Source organism: Chrysemys picta, chromosome 5 (genome assembly GCF_011386835.1).
Source record: "Chrysemys picta bellii isolate R12L10 chromosome 5, ASM1138683v2, whole genome shotgun sequence".
Classification (NCBI taxonomy): Eukaryota; Metazoa; Chordata; order Testudines; family Emydidae; genus Chrysemys; species Chrysemys picta.
In genome coordinates, this window is record NC_088795.1 from 36,232,143 (window position 1) to 36,253,107 (window position 20,965).

Genomic DNA, 20,965 nt, shown 5'->3' on the forward strand with positions numbered 1-20,965 from the left:
GGAGTCAGAGGGTGGGATATTTCCCTTACTGCTAAATGATGAACTAGCAATTGGCTGAGTCCTTGATGGTTAACTCACTCACTCTGCAAGGCAGCAGGAATGAGGGAGATATGTGCATTTCCCCTTTAAGTACACTCCCTTGTTAATTAGATCAGCTTGCTGAGACAGCAGCTGCTGCAAGCTCCCTCTGTCCTGAGCCCTGGTGTGTCCCCCCTGCTCAATGGAAGATGGGGTAAGCGGGGTGCAGGAGCAGGGGGGAGGGGGACCCCCTCTTCCTTCCCTCCCCCCAGCACAGCAAGCAGGAGGCTTAGGGAGAAGCTCCAAGGCAGAGGGCAGAAGCAGCACATGGCAGTGGGGGGAGGGACAGCTGCAATTGCTAGCCTGCTGGGCAGCTGCAGCACAGGGAACTTAGGGGAGCAGGGAGCTGTAGGGGGAGCTGATAAGGGGGCTTCCGGTCCACCCTGGTTCCAAGCCCCCACCAGTTAGCTGCAACAGGCTGCTCTTCCTGCAAGCAGTAGACAAACCAGGCGGCTGCCAAACGACGTTAGAAGGGAGCATTGCACAACTTTAAACGAGCATGTTCCCTAATTGATCAGCAATGTAACAATGAAACAACGTTAACCGGGACGACTTTAAGTGAGGAGTTACTGTATAAGGTGGAATTTCTACCTTCCACAGAGGCTTCCTCCATAGCCTTAATCATTCCCATAACTTTCTCTGAGCCAGGGCGTTGGAGCAGAGCCCGGAGCTGGAGCGCGGAGCAGCTCCAGAGCAGTGGAGCTGCAGATTTTTGCCTGGAGCTGGAGAGATCCTTATAATTCTGTGATATGTTGTTTGAGATGGGATGGCCACTACTGCACACAGTATTCCGGAGGAAGCGGTACCACTACTTCACATAATGTCATGATAATATTTTCCATCTTATTCTTCATTCCATTCCTCATGCATCCTAACATCTTATTTGTTTTTTATTTTTTTCGGACTGCAGCTGCACATTGAGTAAAGGTCTCATTGAGCTGTCCACAATTATGCTCATGTCCCTTTCCTGAGCTAATAGTTAATTTAGAACCTGTATGGTGTATGAGTAATTCAAATTTCCTCTTCCAATGTGCATTACTTTTCAATTATCAACACTGAATTTCATCTGCCATTGTGTTGCCCATTCACCTACCTATGGTAGGTCACTATGGAGTTCTCTGTTTTCCTTGGACTTGATTAGCACATAACATTTTGTGTGGTCTGAAAATTTTGCTACCTCGCTGCTTCAACTCTCCCTTTCTTGATTGTTATTAAATATATTAAACAACACTGGACCTAGTACAGAACCTTGAGGCACTCTTGTATGAATCTTTTGCGACTATTAATAGATTTATTCCTACTTTTTGTTTCCTGCCTCTATTTTTCTTCTAAAACTACTTAGTTTTTGAGTAGTATCTAAAAATCTGAGAGATTGTCATAGGCCTTTTGAAAATCTAAAGTAAGTGTCAACTTTTCTCTTCTGTCCACTACTCACTGACATATTCAAAGAATTCTAATAGATTACTGAGACAAAATTTTCTTTGCAGAAACTGTGCTGGTTAGACCATATCTAATGTTCCAGGTGTTTTATTATTCTGTTTGTAATTATTGTTTCAACCAATTTGCAGGTATAGATAAAGACTTACTACTGGCCTGTAATTCCCGGGATCACTCCCAGAGCATTTTTAAATTAGATCTATCATCTAAACCAGGGAGTTATGAGAGAGACACAATGCAAGTTACAGTGCTCTTAAATTTAAGGACTTCAGTTATCAAGCAATTAGATGTACTTATTTTAGTGGTGCATATATGGAGTAAATATAGAGGTATCCAGGCACTGGGATATAACAAAATTATATGTTACAAGTGCTTATTTATTATATTATACTATCTATTTTAAAATATTCTTTGGTGTTACATAGAAAAGTACATAATTTCTATACCTTTTCCTGCTGTGAAAGAGATTTTTTGATTTCTTTCTTTTGCTTATTCTTTTCTTCTTCTTTCTTTTTCTCCAAGTAATATTTAAGAATGTTGTTCAGTTGTTGCTCATACTGGCTTACATGTTGCAATCCATTCTCTCTTCCTATAAGCAGTCATACAGGACAATTACATCTTATTTTGCAACATCCATCATATAATCATATTGTCATGATGAAAATATCTAATTCCCAAACACACCAAAAGGAAATGTTTCTCTAACCTTGAAAACTGGATTTCTGTGGGGAGCCTAACCATTATAAATCAATGGGGCTCTTCCTCTAATGTCAACAGGCAGTTAACTAATTTAGTGGGTAGAGCTTTGGCATCCAACTCTTCTCTTGCAGCAGCTCCTACCTGTAGCACTTCCTAACATGATAACTCACTGTTTCTCAAGGTGTGCAGTGTGCCCCACATATGGATGTACAAAAGGCTACCTGAGAGTGTCAGTTGTACTTTAGAGTCTCAGTTTTCATTTAAAAAAGTCTCTGGCTGTTATGGTTCCAAGGGGAACTTTAAAGACATGAGAATGGGAATATGGCCTGGTCTATGGTGCTCAGGGGTGTGAAAAATCCCCATCGGAGTGCTGTAGCTATGCTAACCCAACCCCTGGAGGACACACAGCAAAATCGATGGAAGAATGTTTCAGTTGACCTAGTTACCGTCATCTAGGAGGTGATATTCCTACAGAGACAGCAAAAACCCTTTCCATTGCTGTAGGCTGCATCTACACTACCGGAGTTATGCTGGCATAGCTATCATGTTGTTATGCCACTATAGTCCCCATAGTGTAAACATGGCCTATAACTGATTCAGTAATGTCTGCCTGAGTTTGCAGAGAGCCTGAAACAATAGCTTTGAGGTGTGAACCGCCTCCTTTATTTTATTGGGACTAACTCAGATGCCAATGATATTTCAGACGTCAACACAGAATCACAGAACTGGAAGGGACCTCGAGAGGTCATCTAGTCCAGTGCCCTGCACTCAAGGCAGGACGAAGTATTATCTAGACCATCCCTGACAGGTGTTTGTCCAACCTGCTCTTAAAAATCCCCAATGATGGAGATTCCACAATCTCCCTAGGCAATTTATTCCAGTGCTTAACAACTCTGACAATTAGGAAGTTTTTCCTAGCGTCCAACCTAAACCGCCCTTGCTGCAATTTAAGCCCATTGCTTCTTGTCCTATCCTCAGAGGTTAAGAACAACAATTTTTCTCCCTCCTCCTTGTAACAATCTTTTATGTACTTGAAAACAGTTGTGTCCCTCTCAGTTTTCTCTTCTCCAGACTAAACAAACCCAATTTTTTTCAATCTTCCCTCATAGGTCATGTTTTCTAGACCTTTAATCATTTTTGTTGCTCTTCTCTGGACTTTCTCCAATTTGTCCACATCTTTCCTGAAATGTGGCGCCCAGAACTGGACACAATACTCTAGTTGAGGCCTAATGAGCATGGAGTAGAGCGGAAGAATTACTTCTCATGTCTTGCTTACAATACTCCTGCTAATACATCTCAGAATGATGTTTGCTTTTTTTGCAACAGCATTACACTGTTGACTCATATTTAGCTTGTGATCCACTATGACCCCCAGATCCCTTTTCGCAGTACTTCTTCCTAGGCAGTCACTTCCCATTTTGTATATGTGCAACTGATTGATTGTTCCTTCTTAAGTGGAGTACTTTGCATTTGTCCTTATTGAATTTCATCCTATTTACTTCAGACCATTTCTCCAGTTTGTCCAGATCATTTTGAATTTTAATCCTATCCTCCAAAGCACTTGCAACCCCTCCCAGCTTGGTATCATCCACAAACTTTATAAGTGTATCCCTATGTCATTATCTAAATCATTGATGAAGATATTGAACAGAACTGGACCCAGAATTGATCCCGGCAGGACCCCACTTGTTATGTCTCTCCAGCATGACTGTGAACCACTGATAACTACTCTCTGGGAACGATTTTCCAACCAGTTATGCACCCACCTTATAGTAGCTCCACCTAGGTTGTAATTCCCTAGTTTGTTTATGAGAATGTCATGCGAGATAGTATCAAAAGCCTTACTAAAGTCAAGATATACCACATCTACCACTTCCCCCCTATCCACAAGGCTTGTTACCCTGTCAAAGAAAGCTATCAGGTTGGTTTGAAACAATTTGTTCTTGACAAATCCATGCTGACTGTTATTTATCACCTTATTATCTTCTAGGTGTTTGCAAATTGATTGTTTAATTATCTTTCTGGGTACAGAAGTTAATCTGACTGGTCTGTAATTCCCCAGGTTGTCCTTATTTCCCTTTTTATAGATTGGAAAAGGGCAAATATAGTGCCCATCTTCTGGATTGTCTCCTGTTTTCCATGACTTTTCAAAGATTATTGCTAATGACTCAGCTATCTCCTCAGTCAGCTCCTTGAGTATTCTATGATGCATTTCATCAGGTCCTGGTGACTTGAAGACATCTAACTTGTCTAAGTAATTTTTGACTTGATCAGAATTTCTGATTTTACCTCATTTTCACTGGCATTCACTATGTTAGACATCCAATCCCCACCAACCTTCTTGGTGAAAACCGAAACAAAGAAGTCATTAAGTATCTCTGCCATTTCCACACTTTCTGTTATTGTCTTTCCCCCGTCATTGAGTAACGGGCCTACCCTGTCCTTGGTCGTCTTCTTGCTTCTAATGTATCTGTAGAATATTTTCTTGTTTCCTTTTATGTCCCTAGCTAGTTTGATCTCGTTTTGTGCCTTGGCTTTTCTAATTTTGTCCCTTGTGGTGTTTGTTTATATTTATCCTTTGTAATTTGACCGAGTTTCCACTTTTTGTAGGACTCTTTTTTGAGTTTTAGATCATGGAAGATCTCCTGGTTAAGTCAGGATGGTCTCTTGCCATACTTCCGATCTTTCCTACGCAGTGGAATAGTTTGCACTTGTGCCCTTAATAAAGTCTCTTTGAAAAACTGCCAACTGTCTTCATTTATCTTTAAATATTTCACAGCTCAAAACATGTAAGAAAGGAGGGGAAGTATAATGAAGACCTACAACAGTGTTTCCCAAAGTGTATATGTTGTAGGAAGGAGGGACCTGTGAAGGATTAGCCAAGAGGATGCAGAAGATGTATTCATTAAGATGTGTAGCCCCTTAACAACAAAAATGAGTCGCAGGAGGAAAGTCTGACCCAGGGAGCCCTTGATGCTAATTGGCAGAGGGCACACAGGGTGCCAAGGGCTTTATAAGAATCCCCTGGATCCAATAGCTGCATAATTGTTCACCAAAGGGTGGCATGTGAGGTCTCCACTGGTCATCATAATCACTGTGAAATGTATGTATAGATAATATTTTAGGTGTTATGTGTCTATATAGAAAATTATGTTCTTAAAGTCTTAGAGTTAAGGCAGCTCACAGGAGATGACAAATTTCAGAAATGTTCCATTCAGGTAGGACACCTATCTCCCTGGCTGGCCATTTGTATATTGTCTGCCTCACACTGCATGCCTATTTGGATACTGAGCCAGGTTCAAACTGAAAGACATCAAAATGTACAAGAGAGGAAATCTACAGGAATAAACAGGAGGGGGGTGTCCTGTTTATGAATAAAGACAAAGAATTGGTCTGGTACATCTTGGAGGGCAGAGAGATACCCTTGATCCTTCAGCGAGGTGGCAAACAGAGTGTTTGTGTCTGATGAAAGGAGAGTTACAGCCAGCCTGGCTGTAAAGGGCTGCAAGGATTTTGGGTGAGTAATATTCTCATATCTTGAGAGCATCTTGTCAATTAAGCGTAGGCTCTAGAATGCATGTTACTATTTTATATGTAACCACTTTTTCCCAATACTTCTACTTGTTACTCTATGCCTTGTTAAATAAACAAACTAGATTTCATTGTAATGTTGGCAGGCAGCCGAAGACTATCCCTGACAAAGGGGGGAACGCACTGCTGGCACAGAGCTGGAACAGCTAGTTCTGCAGCATCTGCTCATCATCCCATGTTGCAGGGTGAGGTGAAACGAACAGTATTCCACTTGCTCCTCAGATGGTGTTGAATGGTCGCAGTCACATGAAGGGCATCCATCCAATCCAAAATTTGGAAGCAGCAGAACATCACTGAGCTGGCAAGAAATATTCTCACCAAGGAGTTGAGGGTTTCCCCAAAAACTATCCATTAGCTTCCAGAAACAAGGATCATTTAGGGAAGTGGAACCCTTAGCCACCAAGGTGGCTTTGTGACTCAGGTGAATATTCACTAGAATCCCAGATATTTCTGGGATAGCCTTTAGATTGCTTTAGGGATTGAAATTTTGGCATTTGACTTCTCCCAGAATTCCTTTGGTTTATTCCATATATTCCTGGAGAGGGGAAACACTCTCTAGATTTTTCCCTCTGGATGTAATCACTTCCTGGGCACCTGGTCCATGGTGTCTTTCATAGAGCGATCCATGCCAGAAAAAAATGCTTCTATCTACCAGAACTTCTGATTCCTCTGTGACAAACTGTCTTACAGTCTCCATGTCCACAGGAGGGTGGGGCTCCTTCTTTATGACCCTCTTCCTCTTCCTCTGACCCCCCCCCCCCCAAGGAACTGGAGTAGACTCTTGGGTAGGAAGCTCCCTTTTCATTACTAATTCCCTGACTGTAGATTTTGAAAAAAAGTTTTAGAGGGAAGACGGGAAATATAACCAAAGAGGAAAGCTGCAAGTTCTAGCTCTAATTATGCTGCTTGTTGTGTTGGAGTGGAGAAGAGCTTTAGTTGCCAAAAGGAGAGATTTCAGTGAGTAAGGGAGGGAAGATGGACAAGTGTAAGTCCCTGTATTGATAAGAGAGAGCTGAGAGGAGGGACTGATGGCTGAAAGGTCAAATTCAAGAGGTGGACAGGGCTGAGGTTTGAACTGCAGGGTCTGTAAGGACTTCAGGCCCCTACCCATATTATACCTTGTGCTGGGTTTCAGCTGTACATCCATAGGCTATGAGGGTTGCCTGGCGCTGGGCTGTTTGGTGGACCTCACTTCTTGACGATTTCACTTCCTCTTTTCACCTGACTTGACTGAGTGATCTGATTGTTATAGGGGTAGAGAAGACCAATGAGAAGATGGGAGCTGCTTCATTAGAGGAGCTGGCTGTTAATACTCTTTTTTTTAACTTGTTGGCTACCTGATGATATCAGGAAAAGAAAGAGCAGCCTCATACTCACACGCTGATTACAGGCTGCTAAGCACCAGTAACTGTTTGCAGATAAGCTATAGGGTAGACATTTAAATAAGATGCAATATAGTTTTATTACAGCCAGAAAAAAACCTATTCCAAATAGGAGGTGGTTTTAAAATAAAAAATATTAATTTTTACCTTCACAGTGGTGAATTACGCGTCCCCATAGTTTGTTCTGACTCAAACAGGCTAGATTTCCCACAATCAACAAATGCCTTTTTCCTCTTGTCAGAGCCACATTCATTCTCTTTTCTGAGTCTATGAACCCAACTTGTCTTGTTCTCACACATGACAAAACAATGATTTCCTTTTCTGCTCCTTGGAATGCATCTACAGTAGACACTTGGACAGCTTTAATCTCAAGAGCATCCGAGTGGACAGCACTAAGTAAATTAGAAATCTGTGGACAAATGAAGATGGTGAAGAGTCATTGGTTTCTAAATATACTAGTTACATAGTCACACTCACTCATATCTCCAATAAAAATACATTAAACAGACTAGCAACTCTGTTGATTATATATTACAGGAGTACCTCCATCAAGTGTAAACACAAAATTTTGCACTGAGTCTATCCCTGACACAACATCCATACATCTAATGAGGGACAGCGTTCCTTCCTGGCAACCGGAGAGCCCTACATAAGACTTTGTGAGGACAGAGTGACAGGTACATATGACATACAAATCCTCATTTGCTAAATAGAGAGCATCATGTTAGACACAATGATTCCGTTCCTGGCATATACATCAATTCACAATGGGCTTCCCATCCATTAATTAAAATTAGAGAGGTTCTGATGTATTATCAGTCAGTTTTCTATAACCCTGATTACGCTGGGCAGTGGGAATGAACCTCCGTGAATCTCAGCTGTATGAATTAACACAATCCTTCTGATTTGTCTATTAGCAAAGTTATGCAAATTGCTGTAAATGTGTTTAACAGCAAAGTAAATGCAAACTTTGATCTATCTATGATCAAATGTTGTTTAGCGCTCCTTCTTCACTTTTGAGTCCACCAGGAAATAATCCAGATTGCTCAATTCAAAGAAAGACCGTTTATCACAAGATTTGTTCTTTTGGAAGAAACAGAACTATATACACATTCACAATTTTTAATAAAGAATAGAAACTTAAATTATGAAGAAAAATGCTTTATTGCAACTTCTTAAGGACAGCCATACAGGGTCAGTATCCTGTCCTCTGAGATTGGCCAGTGCAAGCTGCTTTAGAGGGACTGAACAGAACAGGGCAATTTCAGTTGTCCAGTCCCAGCTTCTGGCAGGTGAAGGTTTAGGAACACTCAGAGCATGGGGTTGGGTACCTGAACATCTTAGCTAATAGCCACTGAGGAACCTATCCTCCACGAACTTTTCTAATTCTTTTTTGATCCCCGTTATACTTGTGGCCATCACAACATCCCCGGCAATAAAGTTCCACAGGCTGACTGTGCGAAGAAGTATTTCCCTTTGTTTTACACCTACTGTTTATTAATTTAATCAAGTGATCCCCAGTTGTAGTGTTATATGAAGGGGTAAATAACACTTTCCTGTAACTTTCTCCACACCATTCATGATTTTATAGACCTCTATCACTTCCTCCCTTTGTCATCTCTTTTCTAAGCTGAACAGTCAGTCTTTTAAATCTCTCCTCATAGGAAAGCTGTTCCATACCTCTAATCACTTTTGTTGCCCTTTTCTGTACTTGTTCCAATTCTAATGTCTCTTTTTAATGAGACAAGGTGACCAGAACTGCACACTGTATTCAAGGTGTGGGCGTACAATGGATTTAGATATTGGTATCATGATATTTTCTGTTTTATTACCTATCCCTTTCCTAATGGTTTCTAGCATTGCTAGCTTTTTTGACTGCTGCTGCACACTGAACAAATGTTTTCAGAGAACTATCCACAATGACTCCAAGATCTCTTTCTTGAGCTAATTTAGACCCCATCATTTTGTATGCATAGTTGGATTATTTTTTCCAATGTAAATTACTTTGCACTTATCAACATTAATTCCATCTGCCATTTTGTTGCCCAGTCACTCAGTGTCATGAGATCCCTTTGTAACTCTTTGCAGTCTTTTTGGACTTAGCAGTTTTGAGTAGTTTTGTATTCTCTGCAAATTTTGCCACCTCACTGTTCATCCCATTTTCCAGATCATTTATTAATATGTTGAATAGCACAGGTCCCAGTACAGATCCTTGGGGGAACCCTTCTATTTACCTCTCTCCACTGTGAAAACTGACAATTTATTCCTCCCCTTTGTTTCCTATCTTTTAACCAGTTATTGATCTATGACAGGACCTTCCCTCTTATCCCATGACTGCTTAGTTTGCTTAAGAGCCTTTGGTGAGGGGCCTTGACAAAGGTTTTCAGTATATTATATCAACTGGATCACCATTGCCCACATGCTTGCTTGTTGACATACTAAAATAATTCTAATAGACTGAGGCATAATTTCCCTTTAGAAAAGCAGTGTTGACTTTTTCCCAACATACTGTGGTCATCTGTGTGTCTGATAATTCTGTTCTTTACTATAATTTTAACCACATTTGCTTGGTACTGAAATTAGGTTTACCAGCCTGTCATGCTTACCAGCCTCTGGAGCCAGTTTTAAACATCACCATTATATTAGTCATTCTGCAATTTCATATTTGAGTTCCTTCAGAACTCTTGGGTGATTACCATCTGTTTCTGGTGATTTATTACTGGTGAATTTATCAATTTGTTCCAAAACCTCCTCTATTGACCCCTCAATCTGGGACAGTTCCTCAGATTTGTCACCTAAAAAGAATGGCTCTGGTGTGTGAATCTCCCCCACATCCTCTGCAGTGAAGACTCATGCAAAGAATTCAATTAGCTTCTCCACAAGTTTTCCTTGAGTGCTCCTTTAGCATCTCAATCATCCAGTGGCCCCCATTGACTGTTTAGCAGGCTTCTAATGTACTTTAGGACTAAATCAAAAAAATTGCCTCTTCCCTTGTGGCCTTCAGGACAAGCTGTTCCAAGAAGCACTCATTTATGTTGTCTAGAAATTCTATCTCTGCATCCATTCCTGAGACAACATACCCAGTCAATATGAGGATAGTTGAAAATCCTAATTATTTCTGAGTTTTCTGCCGTTGTAGCCTCTCTAATCTCCCTCAGCATTTCACCATCCTGGTCAGGTGATTAGTAGTATATTCCTACTGTTATACTCTTATTGTTCAAACATGGAATTCATATCCATAGAGATTCTATGGTGTAGTTTGATTTGTTGATTTTATTATTATATTTGAATTAATGCTTTCTTTCACTTATAGTCAGGGCCAGCTCTACCATTTTTGCTGCCCCAAGCGCCAAAAAAAAAAAAAAAAAGCCGCTCAGACTGTGCCGCCCCAAGAATGGACAGAATGCCGCCCCAGGCACGTGCTTCCTCCACTGGTGCCTGGAGCCGGCCCTGCGTATAGTGCAACTCCCCTACGTGCAAAACCTACTCTGTCATTCCTATATATTTTGTCGCATGCTATTACTGTGTGCCAGTGATTCTCCTCATTCCACAAAGTTTCTGTGATGCCTTTTATATTAATATTCTCATTTACTGCCAGGCACTCTAGGTCACCGATCTTAGTATTTAAACTTCTAGCATTTCTATATAAGCACTTGTACATTTTGTCAATATTCAGTTGCTTGCCTTCATGTATTACATTTAAATGGGACTCATTTATGGTTGACTGGTCATCACATCTTGTGAAAAGTATAGTACATACCTTATACATCTGTGACTTATATAGTGTAATCACCCCAATCATGGATCCCTCTATTCCACTCGCAATCAGAGACTGTATAAGCTTGATTATAAAATAAACTTCTGCCATATTATAAAAGCTATTATCTCTTTCAATCTGGAGATGGGAAAGAGATTTCAAATTATGCTCTGCTGAAAGGCTATTTAAAAAAAACATTTAGCCATCCAACGATAATGCAAAAACTCTAACAAGTAAAATCCCAAACCAAGGTATCTATTGACTATTATAGAAGTTATTTAAAAACCTACCTGCTCTGTCCCATTAACATTAAAGAAACATAGTGTTGGAAGCCAATCCAATAGAGGACTTCTGTCCATCTCTGAAATGCCATCCAACAGATTTCCTTCATAGAACAGGTCATTGACTACAGCACTAATAGCAGGGTGACAGCGATACTGTGTCCTAAGAAAGACTGCATCGTGTCCCTACAGAAATGCAACATTAAAAAAAAGTGAAGAAAATGTAAATAGTTGCTAATCACTTTCCAATACATTGCTGGGAAATTGCTTAATAATTTATATCAAACAAGCAACTAATAGAAAATATTTATTTAGATCAGTGGTCCCCAAACTTTTTTGTTCACTTCCGTCCCCCCACACACTTACTTATCTGGTCTGTGCCCCCACAGAAGCCAGAGTTGGGAGTCGGGGCCAGAGCCGTGATGGGGAGCCAGGGCCTGGAGCAGGACCAGGGCCGCGGCGGGAGCTGGGGCCAGAGCTGGGGGCAGAGCGGAGCTGGGTGGCAAATTGAGGGGTTCAATTACTGATAAGCAATACTTAGAAAAAAATCTGGACAAAACAACTTAAAAAAATCACTCTCCTAAAATAACATTTACACTAAGATGCATTTAGATTAACTACCTCAGAGAACACAGGAGTGAAATCCTGGCACCACTAAATTCAATAGGGCCTGGATTTCATCCCATATCTTTTTAAAAGATGTGTTTAGCAGCACATACCATCAAGCAAAGCCGGTCAAAGAGCGTCTGCTCCAATCCATTATTATGAGCACCTTCAGACCCTTGAATAGTTGGTGGAAGCTGCCTAGGGTCTCCAACTAGAATCAGCTTTTCACACTCAAACCTGCAATCAGTATTCCAATGAAAATCCAAAACACAAATTCTAATTGTTTTAAGTACTGTAACGAATTCATTTTTTACAATGTGGTTCTCTTTATAATTAGCAGTTTGCTTTGTACTGGGTTCCTCTTCTATTAACACCTTGTGACAGAGTGAACTGTCAAATGTGGGGAGAAAACAAACAAAAAAAACCAAAACCCCAATCCCACAAGCAGGTGACGCCAATTAACCTCTTAGGGGCTGCTAAGAGTAGGAGGAGTCTGGGCCTATATAAGTCAGACCTAGCACCTTCCAAGGGAAGGAGAGGCAACATCCAAGAAGACTGGGACGCTGAAGGAGTGCCAATGTGGCAAAACAGTGCCAGAAAGGGGAAGGAGAAGAAAACAAAATCACCTGGGGGAAAATGTTCTCAGTTTAGGAAAAGTTGGGCCTAGGCTGGGGCTTGCCTCCCTAGGAAACCTTGGACTTGCCTGAGAGGTAAGATAATTTATGAAAGACTTTGATTGTAGATGATGGTAAACTCAATAGTGATATAGACCCCTTTTAAAGGTACTCCAACATTCTCTCTAGTATCCTGTTTCTTCCCCCACCTCTTCTGTGATGGTGAGATCATCCTGGCCCCCCAGGCAATGGCTTGGTGTCATGTGGAATTTGGAGCTTAGCTGGAGGGCCAAGTCATATTCATGATGAACTCCCTGGAGCTTTTAAGAATCCACCAATTCACATCCCTCCTTTGTCAATTGAATTAAATAGGTGTCCGCTAAATGCATACTAGTCCAGAATTTGTCTTTTCTCTTTATATGAGTAATTAATTATGTTCTTAAAATACTGAAGTGTGATTGTTAATTAAAGTTGTCACTATTCACTAAAGGTCATCGCTAAACAGAAATGTAAACCGTTGATTTGTACCTTGCAATGGGAAGAAGAGAAACAGGTTCTGTCATCTGACTGCACTCATCCAGCACCACCACAGGAAACTTAAAGTTATTCATGGAAGGGAATGGGCAGGCAGCACAGGTTGCTCCAACCACTCTCACCTTTGGGGGGGTGGGAGGGGAAAGAGATTTAATAACCTACACAAATACATTGCTACCACTTCCATGATAGCATAAGTTACATAATTAAATTTCTATCTATCTATCTAGGCGTTTCTAGTGTACCCATCACTGTGGTATACAGATACCAAAGACTGAATTTCAACTTCTACTCTAACATCTCCTGGTACACACACTTCTTCAAAGCTGCGTTAACACTTTTGCCCCCTCCCACACAGGTAAATCTTTTATATTACATTTAAGGTTCCAGAGGACACCTCTTATCTTGTGATTCCTTTTCTTCAATACATTTAAAGTAGAACTCAGTCATACAAGCTTCATTTACTAAAGTATATTGGGGAAAAAACTTGTCAGGGTCTAGGGTATCTCTCATTCTACACCAGTATAAGCTTTGACAGCATCAGACATCAGAGGGGACTGCCAGTTTATCCATGCTTGACCTCTCAAGTAAAGATTTTTAAAATGTTTATTCTCTCTTCTTTCAATCACTGTTTAGTACCTGTTGCAGAATAGCTTTATTGGTTCCCAGCTTATGATGTTCAATACTCTTCCTCACATATATTTTTTCTGCCGGAGTTAAATCTTTTTTCATCAGGGCAAGCAGTTCTTTTAATTGTTCATTTTCACTTCCAGAGCCAGCATGTAAGCTTTAAAAATATTTTGAAATGAGTTATGAATAATGACTATAACTGCTTTTAGCACTCAAATGCAGGAAGTATATAAAAATAGTTCTATTCACAACTTCAGTGTGACTGATTTAGTTAATGTTTGTAAATCTTCACAATACCCATGTGAGATAGGTAAGATTCTCTCCATTGTATAATGGAAGACACAACCAATAAGTCATGAGTGCCCAAAGCCACATAGCAAGTCAGCTGCAGTCTGGATTAGAACTGAGGAGTTCATTTTTCATTCTTATGCAGGCATGTTTATAAATGATATCTGTGTGACACTCAGCTGGCGATTCTGAGTAATTGAACAGTTTTCAAAGCTCTTTTCAGTTCATGCTATGCTTTAACTTAAATTGCACAGAAAATGCTATCTAGATCACTTCTGCTTAAATCATACCAACTTTTAAACAGATGTCTAAAACCCAAACCATTTTAGATTAATACCGCCATATAAGACTGTGATTACAAACTATAAGCCATTACAACTATTACATTTTCTGTAAAATCAACTGCTCTGCAAGAGATATTGAAAAACACAATAAAATCATATTTCCATAGCCTTCACAGCCATTGCCTTACAGTACCACTTACTACTATCAATTGTGTGATCTATTCAGTCCTCTGAAGATCTTAAGCCTTTTACCTGTAAGGAAGAACTGGCTTGGCAATTTTTCTAACACTTCCAACTCTGATAAAGTCCTCAAATCCAAGTTCTAGTAGACTTTTTGAAAAAAGATGCAAGACATTTATTGTAGAAATAGAACAAAATGCAAAACTTGCATGGAAAATGACTGCTCTTAAGAGTGACAGATAATCAAAACACTGATTAACACAAACTTTTTTACAGCCGATTTATCATGGGAAGTAACGCCATGAACTACAAAACATGCATTGTTCATTTATTTTGACAAGAGTAGATTAATTTAATTATATTTCTCACAGTGCTTGATACTTTTATAATAGTCCTCCCAAAAGCACTCCTCACCTGCATCCTGTTGCCTTCTCCTTATCTCTCCTTTCATCCCTATCACTTGCTCCCACAAGCTGCACCAAACCTTCATCTCTCCAACTTCCTTCCCATCCTGGCTCCTCTTGTTAATCTCTCAATCCTACACTCATGCTCACTTCCTTCTAATACTCATCCCTGCTGCTGATGTCTCTTTTTAACCCTGTCCCCTTTTATTTCTGCTTGTTCTCCTCTTGTCTTCACACCTACCACCTAACCTATTCTCCCTCTTCCTCCCAACTCTTCTACTCCCCTTTGAGGAGCACTTGCTCCACTTAGCAACAACACTAACTTGGTAGACAAACTCTCAATATTCTGCTACCTATGTATGTCATCACAAAACCTGGCTGTTTTCCTGTGTCCGTATCTGCCCTCTCCTGCAGTGACTTTGCCTTCTCACACACTTTGTGTGCTAGATGCTGCTGCTCTTTTCTTTCTATAGTTTCCAGCCCCACTCTCTCACACAGTCACTTCCTTTGAAGTGTGTTGTCTAACTTCCCCACCTTACTTTGGGTTGCAGTCAATCATTCTTCTAAGGTACTTTCTCCTTTGACTCTGGCTGGTTTTCCCTTCTCCTCAGTCCCCTTGTCTTATTCTTAGTGACTTTTATTCTCATACTGACTTCCCCCTCACCCTCTTATCTGAAAGCCTCTTGCTGCTCCCACTTCCTGCTGATTTGGTCACTCATTTGACCTAGTGTTCACCATGAATTGTTTACACTCTAGCTTTTCCCATCTCCAAATCACCTCTCATCTTTCAGCATCACTCCCACTGCCTCGAGATTCCCAATCCATTAGCCACTCTGGGCCAATAATAAAGGCACAGTGCTTCCTGAAGCTCCCTGAGCACAGGGGAGCATGCGGTATGGCTGCTGTGCCACACCTGAAGAGGGTGCGTGCAATGTGCCTCTCCTCCATGACTGACCAAGTCTGCTGGAGGTTAGTTTAAACTTAGCTTTGCACAGTTAACACTGCTGGACTTACAAAGTCCTTGAGCTCAGGTGAGCTGCTCTAGGGAGAAGGGGGAGGAGCAAGAGCCATTACAAGAGAAGGACACAATCTAGCCCAAAGGGTTTATACCGGAAAAAGTAACACAATTAAGTCTAACAGGGCAAATGTGCCACTATAATACACACAAACAAACAAACATACATACATACACACGACAAAAAGAAATGTCATTTGCTACCTATGTAGCAAAAAGAGTCTATAATCTTTTTAATTCAATGTTACTTACCCAAGAAGTACCCTGTCAACAGCAACATTAGTGGAAGAAGCAATCAGAAGTTTCCATGGGGTTGGTCTTGAGCCTTCAGCTGCTTCACTGCTTTCAAATAACTGTACCAGGAACAAGACCACAACAGACAGCAAATAGCTCTTTCCAGCTCCAAAAACACCTAGTATTTTGGGAGAAAATCCAAGGTTACAAATAAATTATTTCAAGGAAACATCATTTAATTTGTATTGAAATTAGTTCTTGAAGTATTATGGCTTGATTTTTCTCTCAGTACTTCCTGGGGAAGCAGACAGCTACATGAGCAACCAGTAGGTGTGGGGAATCTCGTAGGCCTACATTTTGCAATAATTTTATGGAATGTTTAGAAAAAGAGAAGGCTTGACAGTTGCTAAGGCAGGAATCCCCTCAAAAGCAAATGCAAAGTGATTGTCCACAAGGTGTGTATTATGCCCCGAAGGGACAGTAGGCAGACATTTAGAAAGGAGAAGAGAACTGTGACACGAGTTACTCTACAAATGGAATAATAAATTATAAACAGATGCAGGTGCTGACAGCATAACAAAGTTTTAAAAATAGGCAGCTTGATCCAAAGTACTACTGATAACATTATTATAAATGTTATTTATTTTAATAGGACCCAAGACTAAGATATGTACCTCCCAATACAGATTACAAATAAGATCTCTGAACTAAGGAGTTTACAAACTATGTTTGGATACAATGCAGTAAGAGGGCAAAAAGACAGTAGGGAAGAGTAGAAGATCAAGGACAAAGCTATCAGCAAGCAGATTCTGTGGTTATTTAGCAAAGCCAGTGTACAGCACGATGGAGCAAAAAGCCCTTTTTATATTAGATAAATTGATAGAATGAATAAGCAAAAGAAACAAATCCCGACTCTGCAATTGGATCCGCTAACATGGAACCCAGAGTTCATGTAGAGTCCTACAGAACTTAGTGGGATGCTGCAAGGGCACAGGCGACTGTGCTGCTGATCCTGAAGTGGAATCAAAGCCTTAATCAGCATGTTTCCTGTAGGCCTCATGGAAGAAGTGGATCTTCAAGAAAGATTTGCAAGAGGAGAGGGCAGTAGTTTTACGAACCAGCTGAAGAAAGACATTCTATGTATAGGGGCTTCCATTAACTTCCATTTGGTTCAGTTTGAAATTAACCAGCATTAAACTGGGCATGAGGATATCCTTCACTATAGGGTATTCCAAATGGAGTGGAACCTATAATATCTGTACAATCTATTATGTCAGGATTTAAAGAATTTAGACCTGAATATTCCACTAACAATAGCATCACATCAACTTGTATTCTTACACAGATCAAGTCATCTAGCATCTCTTTGGGTGCTTGGGTGTATAGTACAGGGGCTCAAAGGATCAGTCAATAAAAATAAGGGCTGTTTTTATTTGCTTTTTACCATGTATGATTGTGATAGGGAAGGCCTGCTGTTTTTCCATTTGTACATCATTTTCATGTAATGCCACCATCTGAGCTATTTGAATCAGTGCTGAAGCTTGATCTGTGTTCAGCTGGAATCTCTGGATCATCTTTCTGGCCAATCCTAGTGTTACTTCTGGACTGAGAAGTCCACACATCATTGTGCTCTTGGTATTTAACGCTGGCGGAATAAATTTTCTTTTGTTGACTCTGTTAGCATGTTCGGCTCTGAAAGGCCTAAGAAAAACACAAGAGTTGACAGATCAGTAAATTCAGACCATTTTCAACTAAATGCATCAATACATAACTTATAATACAAGATTTTAGGTGTGCATGCATACATGTAAAATTACTTTGATTTCCTCCCCTTAGAACAGCAAGTCAAAACTAAAGTACACTTTCAACAGATTTTCAAGTTAAAAAGGAGGAAATATTTTCACTTCCATCGCTGTATATTTAAATTATATCCCAAATTCATGCATTATTTTTCTTAACTTTCTTCTATTTTGAAATATAGTAAATCTTTATATGGCTACCAAATATTTTCATATTCTGTTACAAATATTCTAAATATCAATTTGGTTTAAAAAACCGACTGTCATTTTTTTTTAAAAATAAACCATACCCTCACTGCTTATTTGGGCCAAAGATTTTCTGTTTGCTAACCATAATCTCACTAAGTTTTAAAAAAAGAACAGGAGTACTTGTGGCACCTTAGAGACTAACAAATTTATTAGAGCATAAGCTTTCATGGACTACAGCCAGGTGCCACAAATACTCCTGTTCTTTTTGCGGATACAGACTAACACGGCTGCTACTCTGAAACCTAAGTTTTAAAAGTTACTGGTATGCTTATCAATACAAACCACCTCATGAATCTTAGGGTTATGCTGTTAGATTGGCTCTCTTCTCTCCCTTCCCCCCCACCTCTTTTCCCACCAGGGAAAATATTATATATTTTATATATATAATTTTATATATTTTTATATATATATATATATATATATAAAAAATCTAATCTTCCTGTGATTTCTTAGTCCTGCATGTTTTTCTGACACTTCTCTTGAGTGAAGGATAGAGTTATCTGAAGTTTGTGGCATACAAGTTTGCATATCTATGCATTTGTATTGTACATGTGGTTTATAAGTTTATTATCAGTGGTCTATATTTCCATATGGTTAAACAAGTCATTATACATGTGAATGATAACTTTAATGAGATCATTGCAATTGTCTTATACGCTGAACAAACTACCTTGTGACTACTCAGAACATTTTTTACCCTTGGCATGAATTTGTTCCTATGTTACAAATGTAGGGAGGAAATATGGGAAAATTCATTAACGGAATATAAAGGCTGTTTCCATTAAATTAGTATGGTTACTGACTTTGACATTAAACTTGTATTATAAAGTTTCATAACCCAGTGATCATTAAGAAGTCTAATATTAATCTCCAAGTTATAAAGAGTGGGGGCACAGGTGAATGTAAATCTAAACAAATTCTTCAACTCCTTGAATGAAATTTAAGCAAGGAATTACTTGCATCATAAATTAATGAAAACTGAAGTGTGACATTAGGTGCAACTATACATGATTTATAGTGCCACATTTTCCAGCTTTTTTTTCATACCTACTTTTTGTCCAGAAAACACAAATTAAAGCTTGTTTGTTCCTTTTGCATCTATTCACTTATAAAACACACATGAGACAGTGTGCACGCACAGTGGTTACTTATACTTGCATTTTTAGTAGGTACTTCATTAGTGGTACAGTAGCTGGATTGAAGTACTCCAGCATATTTCTCAAAGTTGTGAGCTCAGTGCTAGCATTACAAACCAGCAAGGCATGAACAATCACTGGAAAGATTACAAAGGAAGTTACAAAGTGTAATCAGCCACAGAAAAACAGTCTAGTAATTCATTTCTAATGCTGTGTAAATAACTTTCCCTGCTGTAATAGAAGCCAAACTGATTACTTTACAATGTCTAACCTATGATTCTAGAGCAAAAGATCAATGAGAATTTCCTTTAAGCCCATTATTTTGAGGGATTTCTAGCTCTGGCATGAAAATCCTTCAAGGATGGAAACCTAGATTCAAAATCTCAGCATTTCCTCTAATATTTTAAGGAAACTATTTCATTGGCTATGGAGTTTAGGAGGTTAACTTTTAAAAAGTTCATTATTCATCAATAGACTAGCTTCATTTCCATTTTGCAAAAATGTCTTATAGGTGGAGTTATTTTTCATAGCATGAATTACAATGCGTAGACAGCAGTCTTTGATCAGCTAAATAGCTCATTCTTTTTAGCATGTGGTGGCAGTGTTTGTGCAGAATAATTAAACTCAGGGTATGTCTATACCACAATTAGACACCTGCAGCTGGCCTGTGCCAGATGACTCATACTCATGGGGCTCAGACTAAGCAGCTGTCCAACTGCAGTGTAGATGTTTGGGCTCAGACTGGAACCCAGACTCTAGGCCCTGCAAGGTGGGAGGGTCCCAGCCAAGTCTGAACCTCTAAACTGCAATTAAACAACCCCTTAGCTCGAGTCAACTGGTATGAGCCAGCTACTGTGTCTAATTGCAGTGTAGACATATCATTAGTCTGCAGATTATTTTTAGTGCATAGCTTACTAGTGTAGACTCAATCTGAGGTGTATTTTACAAACTACGCAATGAAAAACTTTACCCAATGAAAACTACAATAAAATGATGAGAAGATATCAAAAACAAAGAAGTTCACATTTAAGCATCTTCCAACAGTCTTCCAACAGTAGCCCACACAAGTCCTAAAAGTTGTTCCATTTTTCTGCAGTAATGAATGTCTCAATTAAAGTCACAACACCTATTTTCACTTTAGTCTTTCTGCAGTCTTAAAAATGATGGAAAAACATTTTGTTCTTGGTTTCAGCTCATAAGTATTTAAGAACTAGCAAATTTCATTAGGCTTTTCTGAATTAACCAAATGGGGAGGAAGAACTACTTTTTATTATGGGAAAATGTAAACTTTGTTGCATATGGATAATACAAAAATAGCTAAACCTTAACATTTCAAGTTTATGTAGCTAGACCTCAATGAAGAAACATTTGTTTTTTAAATCTAGTGTCTTACAATAACATTATAAGCTATTTAGAAGTCTCTTTAGACATGTTTAGTTTAACATCTCCATTAGGGTTTTCAGCTTTGTAATTAACCATAGTAGTATGAAATAGCCCTACTTCAATGCCTCAGATAGGTGTTTTTTTCCCCCTCATTTTAAAATCTAAAAGGAAAATGAATAAATGTGAAACCTTATACTAAAACATTAAAATTGCAAAGCTAGACACAATAGTCAGAGATAGGAAGAGTTAAGGGCCCAATCGGTGGTTCTCACTCAGGGCAAAACTCCCATTGAATTTTCGGTGCCTGGCTAGGATAGAAATATTAGCTTGGCCACATTGCACATATATACAGTGATCTTTCTTACTCATTTAATAGACTGAAGA

General features: G+C 39.5%; 1 protein-coding gene across 1 annotated transcript in view; it reads right to left on the bottom strand.

Moving 5' to 3' along the window:
• Window positions 1-20,965, bottom strand: part of ZGRF1 (zinc finger GRF-type containing 1) — a 59,581-nt gene that overhangs the window by 8,676 nt on the left and 29,940 nt on the right. Inside the window, 11 exon segments of the mRNA XM_065597436.1 lie at window positions 1,962-2,104; window positions 7,335-7,596; window positions 10,948-11,082; window positions 11,235-11,411; window positions 11,945-12,068; window positions 12,974-13,101; window positions 13,619-13,766; window positions 14,434-14,511; window positions 16,033-16,192; window positions 17,459-17,704; window positions 19,189-19,335. Coding sequence (XP_065453508.1) covers window positions 1,962-2,104; window positions 7,335-7,596; window positions 10,948-11,082; window positions 11,235-11,411; window positions 11,945-12,068; window positions 12,974-13,101; window positions 13,619-13,766; window positions 14,434-14,511; window positions 16,033-16,192; window positions 17,459-17,704; window positions 19,189-19,335 — 1,748 coding nt within the window.